Raw genomic sequence first — 16,546 nt, 5'->3', positions numbered from 1 at the left:
ATGCTTTTTTGAAAAGTTTCCAATATACCCATAGCTCTCTGACAATCAGTCAAATTGTTACTATATCTAGGATCATGAGTTATGTAATAGTGCATATAATATAAAGTCAGGTTTCTTCACAAAAGTCTTTCAAGGCCTTGGAGAGAACGGATTTCGAAGTGATGGCAATTCTCTACCACTGGGTTTCAGGGCAAAGGGAAGACACAAACTCACCAGTGCCAGTGGACTTATTATTTGAATGTCCCTCATGCAGAGTCCCTCAACATCATTAGGTTTATTAATTGACTCAGATACTGAGAGTGAACGACCCCCTTGCCCAGCAGGGACTAGTTCAGTGGCCTTTATCTTTCTTTCGATCACTCATTCCACCGATTCATTAAAGCCAGTTTGTTTCTCCCAGGTGCCTCCTAGTGAGTTTCACCGTTCTAGTTGCTGCGCTTGTTGGCTCACAGATCGCTTTCACAATTTCCCTTGGTTTCTGAATGCTTCTTAAGTACCAGTTTTGACCAGCCCACTTGCGGCTAGTGCTTTAATAAAGATGTTTTGAATAAATGAAGAACGTAGGAGAATAACCTAGGACTGGGTGATATGGAGGTGGGGGGTGGCGGGGGGAGAGGTCAGATTCCCCCAGATGCCTGCGTTCCTGGAAAAGCGGCAGCAGGTGGTAGCAACACTTCGCTGTAAGGACCCGAACAATAGACCCCTACTGGGTGTGAGAGGAGGCTACCGGGTAGGCGGAAACGCTTTTGTGGCGGCGCCCCTCCGTTCCTGAACCCTTCCAGGCACCCGCTGCGAGTATTTTCCACCGCCTCTCAAACGTGTGGGGTGGTTCTCTCTGGGGAGCGGGTAAGGGAGGGGGCGCCCAGAGGTGCAGTGACTTGCCCTGCAGCGTCAGCGCCTGGCACCGACCTCAGAACTTCCCCTTTCAGACCCAGCCTCCCAAGCCCTTTGGGGTGGAAGGAGGGAGGGAGCATGGAGTCAGAAGCCCTGCCGCTGAGCAAGACCTAGGGTCACAAACGCGGAGAAGTTTAAGGCTAGATCGGAGCCACTTTCATACCCTGACTGCCGATCCACCCCCACCCCACCCCCGCACCCTCCAGATTTCTCAGTTTGTCTTTCCCTCCACCCTCTTCTCCTCTTTTTCTCAGCTCACGCCCACCCAGTTCAAATCTGAGTAGGAACTAAAACAGTAGGTTTAGTTCCTAGAGTTGAAGCAGAAAGGCAAGGGAGGCGAGGGCGCGCGGCTGCCCTGCGCTGGGCACCAGCCCTCGGGCCAGTCGCGCTGTTCTCCGGGGGCGGGAGCCCGCGCCCGCCCAGGGGGCTTTCAACGCCGCTCCCAGGCGCCCGGTGGGCCGCCTAACCCCGGGCCCCGCACGCGTGCCACCCTCCGCGCCCACGTCCCCCGGCCCCGCTCCCAGGCGGGCCCCGGGCGAGCCCCGCGCCGCCACCCCGCTCTCCCCCGCGCGCCGGGGCCGCGGAGCGAGCGCCGCGCACTCGCCGCCGAGGCCGGGAGGGCGGGCTCGGCTCCCCGGAAGAGGGGAGAGGGAGGGCGGCCGAAGGGGCCGGAGAGGGGCGGGCCGGGCTGGGAGGGACGCGGAGGGGGCGGGCCGGGCTGAGCTCGCTCCAGCCGCTGCTCCCGAACACAGCGGCGGCCGGCGGGACCCGCGACCCAGCACGGCGACGGCGAGCGCGACGCGGACCCCGCGCGACCCCCCAGCGCCCCGCCTCCCGAGCAGCCCCTGGCGTCCGCCACCGCCCCCCGGCCGCCCCAACCCCTGAGACCCGCGGCGCCGCGCGGGCCCGGGCCGCGGGGAGGGGGGCTCCCGCACCCCAGCGGAGACGCGGGCGGCGCTGCGCGAGCGCCGGGAGCCGCAGCTCCAGCGCGGGGCCTCGGGGAGCGCAGACCTGCGGAGCCTGCGGCCGGCGCCAAGGTGAGCCCTGGGGTCGCAGGCGGTGTTTGGGGGTCGGGGACCGGCGCGCCTGGGGACAGAGGGATTAAGGTCTGCAGAAGTGGAAGGGCCCGCCAGACAGGGCCTCTGCAAATCCGGGGAGTCCTCCTAGCAGAGTGCTTAGTATCTATCCCTCCCCAAGGCGAGAGCAGGGTTCGTGATGGATGCGGAACAGGCCATCCTGGCTCCCATCCGCCCCCGCCTCTGACCAGTCATCCGTGACACCCCGATTGTCCTGCTGCTGCGATCCCCCACTGTGTTTTCAGAGATACTCCGTTGGCTCTGATACAGGGAGTCCTGATCTAGGGGGTCCTCGCAGAGGCTGGTCTCCAAGCCTTCTGAAGAGGATTGCCCACCCCTCTGACTCCAGTGGCATCTCTCCAATCCCGGTGGAGCTGGGAGGAGCAAGGAGGTTGATGGCACACCTGCCCCCAGTTCCCCGCAGCCTGTCCTCTCCCCCACCTCCATCACCACACCTGGAGTGGAGCGAAGGCTTGGTTCCTGCTCCCCAGCCATGACCCCCAACTTGCAACCAAAGTCTACTGCTTGCTGCTGCCCCAGCTCCACCCCCTCTCGTTACATCTGGGTGCTTGGCCCTGCCTGCCCGACACCCCCACCCACCAATCTTGGCTGTCTGGCACCGTCTCTCCTCCCATCCCTGGGGGAACTGGCACAGGCCCAGCATAGCCGATGTTGTAATGTCCCTGGCAGTGCCCATGGAGAGAAGCGGCTGGGCCTGTTCCCAATCAGTTAACCCCAGGCCCTCTGCCCGCCTGGGAGCTTGACTCAGGCTGTAGACAGGGAGATGCTGGTTCGGTGGGAAAGGAGATGTGGGACTTTGGCAGTCCACGGAAACTGCCCAAGTGGTGGGCACTGGGGCATTGAGACTTGCCAGGTGCTGTTCAGAGGGATCTTTCAGGGCACTGGACCTTTTCTGTAGCAGGAAGATTAGCGTGAGGGCTCCTATGTACCTACCTAGTGGCCTAGGGAACAGGACTCCTTTAGAGTCTATTGGTTCATTCAGGGTGCAGGAAGATGGCTGGCTGTGGCCACTCTGTCATCAGAATGCTGGGGAGCAACAGGCGGCGATGTGCTCAGTGTGGGAAGGGCCAGACCATTCCTCCACTGAGCAGGGCCAGCTGCTCTCCAGCTCATCCCCATCTCCTGAGCCGGACCCTAGACCCCGTGTCCCAACCACATTCCTCACTAGGTAGGAGGGGGACGGTGGCGTTTGGGGGGATTTGCGCCTGAGGTTTCCCAGTCTCTACTTCCCGGCTTACCTCCCCCTCCCATGTGTTTCTGCAGAAGCAACTCCCAGGGCAGAGAGCAGCTTACAGCCTGACTGGGGGTGGAGTAGGGGCAGACCAGGGTGAGGGAGAAGGACTCACAGGCGTCTGCCACCAGCATGAGGACCACGTCGGATCTGTGCTAATGTGCATGCTGTCACACACACACACACACACACAGCCCAGCACGCACTCTCCTGCCCCACACCCACCTCACCTCGTCACACTCCCTTACACACTCTCACACTCGCTCTCATGGGCATGGGTTGGCACTCATGGGCTTTTCCACAATCTGCCACTTCCTCATCTCTCCTGCATATGTTTCAACTGCCCCAGCCCCCTCCCTTGTGCCCTCTTCCACAGCCGCACTTGTCCCCTATCTGTGCACAGCCAGAGTGGCTCATTCTAAGTGGTTGTCTGGCTAGATCCAGACACTGCCTGCATCTTAAAAGCCTCCCCCAGCTCCACAGCCAGCCGGGGAGTGAGAGGCGCATTTGTCTGCATCTGCGTGCTCTGGGGGACATGCTCAGGGGCTGGAGGCCTCCAGGGACACAGGGCTGTCCTCAGCTAGGTGATCCACAAATTGGCTTCTGCAGCCAGGACAGCTGGGGCTAGAAGCACCAGAAGAAAACCACCTCCTCACTGTCTGCTGGCTGCTCTCCTTAAAGGCCAGTGGGATCCTTTTTAAGGTGGGTGGCCAGAGGGTGAAGAGAGAGCTACTGAGACTGTATCCAAGGTAGAGATTAAAGGGTAGCATTCAGCTGAGCAAGGATTATACTGGAATTTCCTGGGCGTTTAACAGCTGCAGAACAGGACGGAGGTCAGGGCCTATGTGCTGACCCCTCCCACGCTGACCCTGTGGCTAACAGGTGTGAGGACCAGCTCAGCAACCACACCAGGCACATGAGACATTTAAAACCATCGACCCCTTTGCCCTTGGGAGCGTCCTTGGCCCTGCTGGCCCCCGCGGGCTGCTCTGCCTCCCCATCTGAGCTCCCTTTGCAGCGATGCCTCACGTGTGTTTCAAGTGTACAGCCTCCTCTGTTCCCCTCTTTCCTTGTGGAGTTGCAGGCCTTTGCTTGACAGCTCGTAAGAGAAGCATGATGTCATTAGTGGGACAGTTCTCAGGGGCTGAACTTCTTAGGAGAGACGCTTAAAGAATGCCCAGAGATAAAGGGTATTTTGCTTTTACTGTTGACATTATTTCACTCATTCATTTCCAGCTCCTACTGCCTCGATATCTCTCCTTTCTTCTTATAGATGAAAATTTCTAAATATTTGGGGGCAAAGAGGGGAGGGATAAAATGTACCCATGCTATGCTAGTCTAGGTTTTACATTTTCCTTTTTCTGTTTAGATTTTAATAATGAGATTTTGTCTTAATTATAACAATAAGATATGCTCATTATAACATAAAAAAATTCAAATTTGTATAAGACAAAGTTAATAACTCCTGCATGCTCCAGCTCTACCCACTACAGGTTTTAGCTTCATAGCCCAATATATCTTTTTACATACTTTCCTCCAAGCTTATTTGGCTTATATTTTTTAATGTTTAAAAAATTCACTTTGTGGACGAGGTGCATAAATTATATTAAGTCAGCTTGGTTTGCTCATAAATTATCATATTTAGCATTTTAATTTGAGCCCTGTTAACTTTTAAAATTCTTACAGATTTACTCATTTATTTTTAAAGCTTTCATTTTTATAGCTACCAGGACTCATAAGCTATGATTTATAAGCTTAGATTCTACACATCTTTAATCTTTGCCAGTTTGTGAAAACAAAATACAATCCTTATACCCACGAAACTGTCATATTTTTGTAAACTAAAGAAATGTAGCAAGCTTGCAGGTGTAGTGTCTCTACTGTATCAAAAAAATATAAAATGATAAAGCCAGAAAAGGGGCTGAAAAAAAAAAAGCTAGTGATAGAATGCAATTTTTATCACATGAAACTTTCTCTAATCAGTCTCATTTTCTGAGCTCTGATTTTACATCCACATTTCTGCTGCTGCTGGTGTCTTATATTTTTAAAACCATATACACATCTGAAATGTGAATGTTTTCCTGATGGAGATAAGTTTTCTACTTTTTCATAGGTTAGAGGATTTCTAAACCCTGACGGATTCCTTTCATGAGCTGGAGAAGAGAGGACTCTCCAGCAGGCCTCAGGGAGGAGGATGAGGGGCCTCGCCCTACAGAGGTTGGTCCCCCTCTGAGTGGCGGCAGAGATGTGACTGGTTGCTCCCAGGGCAGACTCCTGGACCAAATGCGGAAAGATGTCCTAGTCCTCAGCCATTGAAGGCACCTTTGAAAATCAAGTTCTAAGTCCTGCTTGTTTTGTAGTCCAGGCATACGATGGAGCTGCGTGTTCTTGTCACTTACATTTCTGCCTTTGAATCTTCTCTCAAAAGAACCTGCAGGGGTAGGAATTAATTGACAGCAATTTCTTCCATATCTTAATAAAATTTCCTTATATCCTTGTTTTTGTCCTTGCCACAGACATACACTCAGTTTCTTTTTATACATTAAAAAATAAAGACTTGGATTTATCTGGTTTGTTTGATACGCAAGAACTGACCTAACTTCGTAGTCTTACTCAGCAACACTTTTTTTTTTCTGAAGAAATATGTTTATAACCTTCAGTCTTCTGGATCCAAATCTATAAGAGGTTCTCATCAAACAGCAGAAGTACACGTCTGGATACTTGAAGACCCTCTAACCTCTTCAATGAGTATCTTTGCCCTTAGTAAAATTTCAAAAAATTACTCCTGGCAATCCACATGCAATGTCTCTATTTTATCACTTTCTACTTGATTCCTCCTGACAACAGAAGCTGAGTGGCTTAGCATGTTTTAGAATTGCTTTGGCTCCTTTCTGGAGCTTCTGGAGAGAGGCCAGCTTCATGTTGTCCTCTAGATGCACACTAAGGATGTTCATGCACGCCCTGGGGTAGCCGCGAGCCACCATGTTACTTGTAGCGTGGGTCATCAAAGCATATGCTTTGCCTTCATCTTCTAGAATGTTCCATATTGCACAGCCGATGTGATCTGCAGTGCATCTTTTTCTCTCATGATTCGCTGTCTCTCAAAAAAATTCACTGAGATTTTTCCACGGTGTTCCTCATTCCTTCTCCAGGATTATTCATCTAGTTAGAAGTTTAGGAAGACATACGACTTAGAGTTTCTTCTTTGTACAGATTCCAGAATCCATCCATGTTCTGACTGAAAGAGGCTATTCTAAAGAATATCTGCTGGGCAAATGGTATAATAGGCTTCATTGTTTAAAGATGTTTTGCGGGCATTTTTGGTTCTTGATAAGACCCTGTGACTCTGGCCAGAAGCTGGTCTGCTTTGGTGTAGAAGCATGTCTCCAAACTGAGCCACTGAGAGTCTGGGGGGTGGGGGGTCCACCTACAACGTGAATTACTTCAGGATATTTCCTAAACAGCCATTGTTGTTGGGGCCATGCTTTTGACTTCACTGTCTCCTCATTCTTCTTTGAAACATTTATTTAATCTGTGAATGGTTCTAGTAGAATTTGGGACAGTATTTGCAAAGAACCTCTGTTTCTTATGAATAATTTCCCATGTAGAAATGCTTCTTTTTTTCCCCAGCTGTATTGAGATACAATTGACATATGATATTGTGTAAGTTTAAGGGGTACAACGTGATGATTTGGAAATTCTCCTTACTTGCCTCCACACGCTATAAGTTGAATTCTCTATTCCACAAATCAGGCTCTAGAGGCATGAAAGGTAAATTTCAGTGGCTAGTTGGCAGACATCCCCTACACAGCAGCCCACACGGACGTCGAAACGGTGTCTTTTCATGATAACCACATGGAGAGAATGCTGAAGCCTTTATCTTACAGTACAGCCGGCATTACCAGAAAATGTAGTAGACATCAAATCATGATTTTCATATTTAGCAAAGTTAAATATAGTTTAATGGTTTGGTTTCAGCTTCATTGTATACAGTGTAATTTTTAAGTTCCAACTTCCAAGTTTTTTTTTTCCCACTCTTAGTCTCGTGTCTTTCAACCCAACAGGAAAATCTACTGCTCTTGACCATGCAACTTCCAGATTTCTGAGATTCAGTCATGAGGAGACAGCTCGCTCACCACTAATCTTAGACTAACAAGCAGCCCTGTTCGTCTTCACCTTGACCCTGGGAGCAGCCGTGCCTCCTGGTCCCATGCTTGTGAGCTGCGGTGCTCTGCTTCTAAAGGTTGGGGAATGTTTTGTATCAAGGGGTAGCTTATCACATAGTCCCGAGATGTCATTTTGAGGGCATGAACACTATCTGGATTCATTTACTAAACAGTTATTATTGACTGATTTAAGTGAAATTTTAGTGATTTAATTTAAAAAATAATATAGAGGCAAGATTTTTAAAATATAAAAATTAAAGAGCATATAGTGAGAGCACTTCTCCCTTGTGCTAGCCCCAGTCCTCTTCCTCCACCTTTCTCCCCAGCTTGTGTCTACCCTTCATGAAGATCCTATTTACATAACACGTATATGTACGGTCCTTAGTGAGTTCCCAGTAGGGAGCATACTGTACACGGCTCTGCAAAGGACAGTGTACTTTTACTTGGAGTTATTTTCATATCAGCACATAAACATTAGCCCTTATTCCTCTTTAAGTTGTGCCATAATTTTTTAACCACCTTCCCCTTGCTGAACAGTTACTTTACAGCCTTTTCCCTTGCAAACAATTCTGCAATAAATATTCTTGTTTGAACATCCATGCGAAAGAATCCAAGTATATGATCCATCAAGGACAAATTCTCAGAGGTGAAGATAGACATTGCCAACTGTCCTTCTAAGAGGATTCACCAATTTGAACTCGAAAGCACAGTGACTCTTAGAGAGCCTATTTCTCATACCTTCTCCAACCCAGTGCGTTGTTAATCTCAGGACAAAATGACATGTCACTGTTGTTTCAACATGCGTGCCTTTCATTGTGAGCAGAGGAGGAAGCATCTTTTCACATACAAGACATAAGTTTATTTTTCTGTAAGCCAGAGAAAAAACGTGCCCCTTGTGGAGAGAGGACCTTTGTTCACAAAATGTAGCTATGCCAGACCCGCAGAGCTCCATCTCTTCTCTATCCTTGCTCCTTTTTCAGACGGAATCTTTCCGCCTGTGTTCCTTTGTGCGTCTGTTCTTGCCCCCTCCCTCCCACCATACCCCACAGCTCTCCTTCTGTGGTCCCTCTCGCTTCACTGCCTCTCTGAAATGTCTAGAGGGTCCAAGCCTGATGGGGGTTGGGAGGTGATGGGGAGGGGAGACCGTGTGTCCCCAGGGAAGGAGTAGCTTCTAACTTGTCTGCTTTTAATGAAAAAAAAATTCTGACTTTCATTTCAATACCGGGTGACTGTAGGGAGAAGAGAGAGTAAATGAAGAGAAAGAACTTGATTAGCTCTTTCCAGAAGAAAAGGGTAAGACTGGCCCAGAACTGCCCTCTGCTCTAAGTGTGAAGGCCGTGAGAAACAGATGCTCAGAGGTGGGTCACCTGCGGAGAGTAGGCAGGAAGCGCCGACCGGGCCCACAGCCCTCCACGATGGTGGGCTTGACAGAGATCAGGAGTCAGCTTTCTGCTGGCCCTCACCCATGGTTGGTGCTGGGGCAGTTTGAGAGATACAGGGGGAGATACAGGGCCAGATTTTGGAGGCTGGGCCATATATGAAGCAATGCAGTTACCTCCCAGCGGCCTCTTCTGGTCCTTTGTGTCTCCCTAGGAAGCAAGCTTGGCTGCAGACCCCAGTCTGGCAAAGCAGCAGCCCCACCTGGGAGCTGGGCAGTGGCCAGGGCAATGGTGGGAGCCCTGAAGATGCCTGATGGCTGCTGAGGGGGCTGCCCAGTCAGGGAGCAGAGTGGCGGGCATGGTGGGCGGCCTGTGGGCCCTGGTGCTGGTGTCCTCAGTCCTGGCTCTGGAAGGTAAGAGGGAGGGGAGACCGGAGAACCCCCACCTGCCAGTAGAGACCCAGCATAGGTGAGAAATGGGAAAAGATTCAGAAAAGGCAGGAAACAGTGAAGATACCCAAAGTGGGAAAGGAATGGGTAGGGTTTCAGCGACAGGTTCCTGACAGACAGCTGTGCTCCTGCAAATCAGTTAAATGAAGCTGGGAGGGAAATGCTTTCTTTTCCTAATGGGAGTGGGGTGGGGTTTGTCGTGGGGGCTGAAGGCCTGGTCACTGAGCGCCTCTTATCTCTGGACAGAGGTATTGCTGGACACCACTGGAGAGACATCTGAGATTGGCTGGCTCACTTACCCGCCAGGTGGGGTGAGTGTCACTCTTTCCTTCTGAGCCCCCTACCCTTCCCCTCTTCCCCCACCCTGCTTGCTCTTGAGAGCGTTGTCTTAGGAGAACGTTGCATTTGAGAAGGAAGCACTGGGTAGAGATTGATGGGATAAGACATCTTCCCTCCAGAGAAACAAGACTTCCGGGTGGCCTTACCTGCTTCGCCTGTCATCAATTTTAAGTCTCACTAGAAGAGAAACACCCCCACTTCCCTTCACCCTCCCAGCCCAGAGCAGATAATGCCATCTCTGATCCTCCCTGCAGTGGGACGAGGTGAGTGTCCTGGACGACCAGCGACGCCTGACCCGGACCTTCGAGGCATGCCACGTGGCTGGGGCCCCTGCAGGCCCCGGGCAGGACAACTGGCTGCAGACCCACTTTGTGGAGCGGCGAGGGGCCCAGAGGGCACACATCCGACTCCACTTCTCCGTGCGGGCGTGCTCCAGCCTGGGCGTGGCCGGGGGCACCTGCCGGGAGACCTTCACGCTTTATTACCGCCAGGCCGAGGAGCCTGACAGCGCCGACGGCATTTCCGCCTGGCACCTCAAACGCTGGACCAAGGTGGACACGATCGCGGCGGATGAGAGCTTCCCCGCCTCCTCGGCGTGGGCCGTGGGCCCACGTGGGGCGGGGCAGCGGGCCGGGCTGCAGCTGAACGTCAAGGAGCGGAGCTTCGGGCCCCTGACCCAGCGCGGCTTCTACGTGGCCTTCCAGGACACCGGGGCCTGCCTGGCCCTCGTGGCGGTCAAGCTCTTCTTCTACGCCTGCCCCTCCGTGCTCCGCGCCTTCGCCGCCTTTCCCGAGACGCAGGCCAGTGGGGCCGGGGGCGCCTCCCTGGTGGCCGCCATGGGCACCTGTGTGGCTCATGCAGAACCAGAGGAGGATGGAGGAGGGGGCCAGGCAGGGGGCAGTCCCCCCAGGCTGCACTGCAACGGGGAGGGCAAGTGGATGGTAGCCGTCGGGGGCTGCCGCTGCCAGCCTGGGCACCAGCCTGCGCGCGGAGACAAGGCCTGCCAAGGTGAGATCCCACTCCCTTGCACTTGCCCGAGATCCCCCACCTGCCTCCACCTTTGGGCTCCTCTTCTGAACGACCCAGACTTCATTCTGTCCCCAAAAGGTCAGGAATAAACTCTTTTAGGAAAGGATCATTGTTTTCTCCAGATTTATTTCCTAAAGCACATAGATTGCCGTTAGCCACTCCTCTGACACTTCTATAACCTTCTGGAGGCTCCCACAGCAATTGCTGGGGATTCTGAGGCTGCAGGCTGGAGAAGGAATGGGATGAAAAGAATTAAACTCCTGGGCTATCTTGGGATGGGAGTCCTTTGTCCACGTGGACGGATATCCCAGGGCCAGATGACCAGGAGGCAGGTGGAAGACATGTATACAGCGAAGCAGAATGATTCTGCTGCAGAGGGAGGTTATACAATCAAAGCCAGGCACCTACATCTGGTGCTTGTCCTCCCTGTAGCCTCCACCACACCTCACTTTTTCATCAATGGAATTATAATTCCACCCTAGCAAAATGGCAGAAGCAAGCTCTGCCTGAGGGAGGGAAGGAGGGAAGAGGGGGTGAGGAGTAGATCTCAGGAAGAAAGGAACGGAGGCTGTGAGGATGCCTGTGTGCAGGTGTGGGGGTCACAGGAGGTGATGGACAGAGGGGACCTGAGGCCTCTACCCTCCTCTGCCCCCTAGCCTGCCCCCAGGGGTCCTACAAGGCCTGGGCTGGAGATGCCCCCTGCTCACCGTGCCCTGCCCGCAGCCACGCCCCCGACCCTGCAGCCGCGGTTTGCCCCTGCCTGGAGGGCTTCTACCGGGCCAGTTCTGACCCCCCAGAGGCCCCCTGCACTGGTGAGTTCCCCACCTATCCAGGGTTGGACATGGGGATGGGGGTGGGACCAGGAGAGGGGGAGCCTGAGGGCAACACGGTGCAGCTGGTTTGCATTTGCAGTGATTTCTTTCTCCTGTGTCTTGGTTTTCCTATCCCGGTGCTCTTTCTCTGATCCCACCCCCACCTGGCCCACCCCGTTCCTCTCTCCTCCCACCTGCCTCCTCGGGCTTTCCCGCTGTCTCCTCCCCGCTGAGCCATCCACCCTCTCCTGCCTCCTTCCTTTCCCCATCATCCCCACACCTACAACTTCCTCCCTCGGGCCCTCCCCAGGCCCTCCGTCCGCCCCCCAGGAGCTGTGGTTCGAGGTGCAGGGCTCTGCGCTCATGCTGCACTGGCGCCTGCCGCAGGAGCTGGGGGGCCGAGGGGACCTGCTCTTCAACGTCGTGTGCAAGGAGTGCGGCGCGGGAGGCGCAGGCGCTTGTCGCCGCTGCCCGGATGAGGTGCATTTCGACCCCCGCCAGAGGGGCCTGACGGAGAGCCGCGTGCTAGTCGGGGGGCTCCGGGCACACGTGCCCTACGTCTTGGAGGTGCAGGCTGTCAACGGGGTGTCAGAGCTCAGCCCCGACCCACCCCAGGCTGCAGCCGTCAACGTCAGCACCAGCCACGCAGGTGAGCCTTACCCCGTCCCAGGCTTCCCCTCACCTCTTCCGGACCTCCTCCCCACTTCCGCTCTCCAGCCCCCCCGGAAATCCCGACTAACGCCCCGCGCCAGTTCCCTCCGCAGTTCCTGCGGTGCACCAGGTGAGCCGGGCCTCCAACAGCATCACCGTGTCCTGGCCGCAGCCTGACCAGACCAACGGCAACATCCTGGACTATCAGCTCCGCTATTATGACCAGGTGGGCAGGGGAGGCGAGGGGAATGGGCACCCCGCAGCGCTGGTGGGAGCTAGCAGCGCCCCACAGTGGCGCTGGAGGTAGGGGGCCGGGAGAGGGGCCTAGGAGCCCTGCAGCAGGGGCGTGGGGGGACCTTGGGGAGGAGCAGGGGTAAGAGGGGCCACCATGGCCAACAGGGAGTAGCTGTCACCCCCAGGCAGAAGATGAAGCCCACTCCTTCACCCTGACCAGCGAGACCAACACAGCCACCGTGACCCAGCTGAGCCCCGGCCACATCTATGGCTTCCAGGTGCGGGCTCGGACTGCCGCAGGCCACGGCCCCTACGGGGGCAAGGTCTATTTTCAGACACTGCCTCAAGGTGAGAGGAGGCCTGGATGGGGAGGGGGTGGCCCAGTAAGATGGTGAGGAGGGGTCCAGGGACCACCCAGGCCTTGAACCTTCACCCCAAACCCTCCAGACTAGGAGAGTGACTGCCCGCTGATCTTAGGGTCAGCATAGGGAGGGGGCGTGGGAGGGTGTGTGGGTGCACTGACGTGTGGGACTGTGCACACCTGTGACTCTGGGCCGCTGGTTCTCCAGGTGAGCTGTCCACGCAGCTTCCTGAGAGACTCTCCTTGGTGATCGGGTCTATCCTGGGGGCGCTGGCCTTTCTTCTGCTGGCAGCCATCACTGTGCTGGCCCTCATCTTCCAGAGGTGAGCCCCTCCATGCCATGGCCCAGCAGCCCCAAAGCCCCTGCAGAAACCCCCAGGAAGGCCCTTCTCCACCACCCAGCCCCTGCCCCTGGGCCCAGCCCCGCATGCCATTGATCCCTGGCAGGATGGACGTTGGCCTCCTCGGGGGCAGACAGGGGAGGAAGTGGGAGGGTCATCCCAGGACTCTGGTTTGTCCCTTAGGAAGCGGCGTGGAACTGGCTACATGGAGCAGCTGCAGCAGTACAGCAGCCCAGGTGGGGGTGGCTCTGGGAATTGGGGGCGCACAGACAGAAAGCTGGGAGATGGGGCCGGGAGCACATGGCACAGCTGGGCTTCCCAGGGTTGAGAGCAGCTCCTTGGCACCATCATTGGAAGTGAGAGAGCATGTCGGGTGTGGGGGCAGCCTGGCCTGCACCGCACCCTCACGCTGTGCCCCGCACGCCTGCAGGGCTTGGGGGGAAGTACTACATCGACCCCTCCACGTACGAGGACCCCTGCCAGGCCCTCCGAGAATTTGCACGGGAGGTCGATCCCACGTACATCAGGATCGAGGAGGTCATTGGGGCAGGTACCGCGGGGCAGAGGGAGGGCGTGGAAGGGGCCCCAGCAGGATACCTTCTAGAAGGAGCAGGATACCCACCTTGGGACCTTCCTGGACACCCCCCAGCCCACACCTGCTCTCCCAGGCTCCTTCGGGGAGGTGCGCCGGGGCCGCCTGCAGCCTCGGGGACGGCGGGAGCAGGCTGTGGCCATCCAGGCCCTGTGGACCGGAGGTGCCGAGAGTCTGCAGATGACCTTCCTAGGCCAGGCTGCAGTGCTGGGCCAGTTCCAGCACCCCAACATCCTGCGGCTGGAGGGCGTGGTCACCAAGAGCCGGCCCCTCATGGTGCTGACTGAACTCATGGAGCTGGGCCCCCTGGACAGCTTCCTTAGGGTCAGTCTGGCCTGAGGGTGAGGCAGGGTGGGGGCCGGCGGGGCGCGGGGCTTGGGTCCAGAAAAGTGGGAAGTGGGCAGTTCTCAGCAGTCCTGGAGACAGAGCTCTATGCCTTTGCTCCCTCCTGCCCCACCTCTGGGGTCTCCATCCTTCATTCTCAGACTATCTGATTCCCAGATCCCCTTGCTGTCTGGTGCCAGTGTCTGCTCTGCGATGTTGAGGTCCCCCCTCTTGGCTGACCTCTTCCGCACTTTGGCTGACCTCCTCCCCCCCTTGGCTGACCTCTTCCTCCCCTTGGCTGACCTCTCCCCCCTTGGCTGATCTCTTCCTCCCCTTGGCTGACCTCTCCCCCCTTGGCTGACCTCTTCCCGTCCTTGGCTGACCTCTTCCCGTCCTTGGCTGACCTCTTCCCATCCTTGGCTGACCTCTTCCCGTCCTTGGCTGACCTCTTCCCCACCTTTTGCTGACCTCTACCCCCGTCCCTCAGCAGCGGGAGGGCCAGTTCAGCAGCCTGCAGCTGGTGGCCATGCAGCGGGGTGTGGCCTCGGCCATGCAGTATCTGTCCAGCTTCGCCTTCGTCCACCGCGCGCTCTCTGCCCACAGCGTGCTGGTGAACAGCCACCTGGTGTGCAAAGTGGCTCGTCTTGGCCACAGGCCTCAGGTGAGAACACAGCCCTAGGGCTCCGTATCCCTCAGGGGTGCCAGAGGATGAGCTTCAACCTGGGGTGGGCGGATTCCACAGGTGCCGTCCCTTAGTGTCTGAAGGGACAGAGCTTTTCTGTGTGATGGAGGGAGGGGGCGTGGAGGGATTTCCAGGACCGGGGACACTGGGACCAAGAGGGCGGCAGACCTCCTAGAACCACCTCCTGTCCTTCCCTAATGTCTGACTCTAGAGTCAGGGCAGCTGGATACCAACTGTGAACGAACATGCCACCCTCAAGCTCTGTGACGTTGCACAAGTTTGTATTTCTGTGTGCCTCAGCCTCTGCATCTGTAAAACGGAGGTGGTGCCATCTCCCCTACTGGGTTATGCGATTAAACGAGGTGCCTTATGGGATGTGAAGTCCGTGACACATCTGAGCAGGTAGTATCTGCTCAATAAATATGGCCGCTGCCATGATGACTGCTGTTGTTACTTGCAACCTCCCCTCAGGGCCCAAGTTGCATGCTGCGCTGGGCAGCCCCAGAGGTCATTGCACACGGGAAACACACAATATCCAGTGACGTCTGGAGCTTTGGGATAGTAATGTGGGAAGTGATGAGTTATGGAGAACGGCCCTACTGGGACATGAGTGACCAGGAGGTGAGCTCTTGACCCAGACATCGCAGATTCCCCACTGCCATCCCCCCAACCCACCAGCCTCACACTTTCTAAGACCCCCATCCTATAATACATTCACGTTCTACAATCTCGTGGGTCTCCTTTTCCATATTTTTAAGTTCCTTCCCCACTCCAGCCTCATGCTCCACCTGATCCCAGGCCACCTCCTTACCTAACACTACATTCCTTTCTGCCAGCAATAGCCTCCAAGTACCATATTCTTCCTCTGACTCCCAGGTACTAAATGCAATAGAGCAGGAGTTCCGATTGCCCCCACCTCCTGGCTGCCCGCCTGGACTACATCTGCTGATGCTGGACACTTGGCAGAAGGATCGTACCCAGCGACCTCACTTTGACCAGCTGGTGGCTGCATTTGACAAGATGATTCGCAAGCCAGACACTCTGCAGGCTGGCGGGAGCCCCGGGGACAGGTCTGGAGCTTGGGGCTAGAGCCTGGAAAAGCTCGGGAGGGGAGATACAAACCAAAAAGAAACTGAGGAGAGGGGGCTAGGATGAAGAGCGGACTTTGACCTGCCTGCCCCTCCCCCCCTCAGACCCTCCCAGGCCCTTCTGAACCCCGTGGCCCTGGACTTCCCCTCTCTGGATTCCCCACAGGCCTGGCTCTCAGCCATCGGCCTGGAGTGCTACCAGGACAACTTCTCCAAATGTGGCCTCTGCACCTTCAATGATGTGGCTCAGCTCAGTCTGGAGTAAGCAGGGAGCACGGGGGTGGGGGAGCCTAGGTCCCAGGCCAGGGGTCTTGCCTGGGATATTGGAGAGGCTGGCCCCAAGTTGATCCACTCCTCCCCCTCTGCTCCTGCCAGAGACCTGCCGGCCCTGGGCATCACCCTGGCCGGTCACCAGAAGAAGCTGCTCTACCACATCCAGCTCTTAAAGCAGCACCTGAGGCCACCGGGCTCCGTGGAGGTCTGAGTCCGGGCAGGAAGCTGTGAACGGACGGTGCCGCTGCCCTAGTCCTGGACGCCAGTCCAAGGAGGGACATTGGCGACGTGAGCCAGGCTCCACCTTGGCCTCTGAGAGGCGCCCACCACGCCAACCCTTCAGATGCCTCATTCCTCACCCCTCCACCGACCTCCCCGCATTAAAGGGAAAGAAGGGATTTGCAAGTTGGAGGTGTGATGAGGCCTGGAGCAGAGGGGTGGGACCGGGAGACCACACTGCCTTGCAGGCTGCACCAGAGACACAGAGCAATGAGCAGGAAATGACTTTATTGGAAGGGAGGAGGTGGCCTCCCCCCAAAGCAGTACCTGTGCCCTCATTCACACCCCTTTCCACAGCCTCCTCAACTGTCTGCAGGTGTGATAC

General features: G+C 55.6%; 1 protein-coding gene across 6 annotated transcripts; it reads left to right on the top strand.

The window, feature by feature from the left end:
• Window positions 1–1,775: 1,775 nt before the first annotated feature.
• On the top strand, window positions 1,776–16,347 carry EPHB6 (EPH receptor B6). Of its 6 annotated transcripts, none has more exons than XM_031455515.2 (19): window positions 1,777–1,931; window positions 7,287–7,465; window positions 8,624–8,681; window positions 8,982–9,180; window positions 9,463–9,527; window positions 9,810–10,563; window positions 11,241–11,396; window positions 11,707–12,045; window positions 12,149–12,273; window positions 12,467–12,629; window positions 12,851–12,965; window positions 13,167–13,219; window positions 13,414–13,533; window positions 13,652–13,899; window positions 14,387–14,560; window positions 15,053–15,202; window positions 15,458–15,651; window positions 15,775–15,930; window positions 16,045–16,347. In XM_031455515.2, the coding sequence occupies exons 4-19, from the start codon at window positions 9,081–9,083 to the stop codon at window positions 16,151–16,153; spliced, it is 3,021 nt and encodes a 1,006-aa protein (XP_031311375.1). In that variant the 5' UTR covers window positions 1,777–1,931; window positions 7,287–7,465; window positions 8,624–8,681; window positions 8,982–9,080; the 3' UTR covers window positions 16,154–16,347. The 6 variants fall into 6 exon arrangements, with proteins under 6 accessions (XP_064343351.1, XP_064343352.1, XP_031311375.1 ...); XM_031455516.2 differs by having other exon boundaries at window positions 8,624–8,746; XM_064487281.1 differs by having other exon boundaries at window positions 1,776–1,931; window positions 8,624–9,180; window positions 14,390–14,560.
• The last annotated feature ends 199 nt before the right edge of the window (window positions 16,348–16,546 follow it).

Source organism: Camelus dromedarius, chromosome 7 (genome assembly GCF_036321535.1).
Source record: "Camelus dromedarius isolate mCamDro1 chromosome 7, mCamDro1.pat, whole genome shotgun sequence".
In the NCBI taxonomy this organism is placed as follows: Eukaryota; Metazoa; Chordata; class Mammalia; order Artiodactyla; family Camelidae; genus Camelus; species Camelus dromedarius.
The sequence above is the reverse complement of the archived record's forward strand: the minus strand, read 5'-3'. Positions and strand labels throughout refer to the sequence as shown.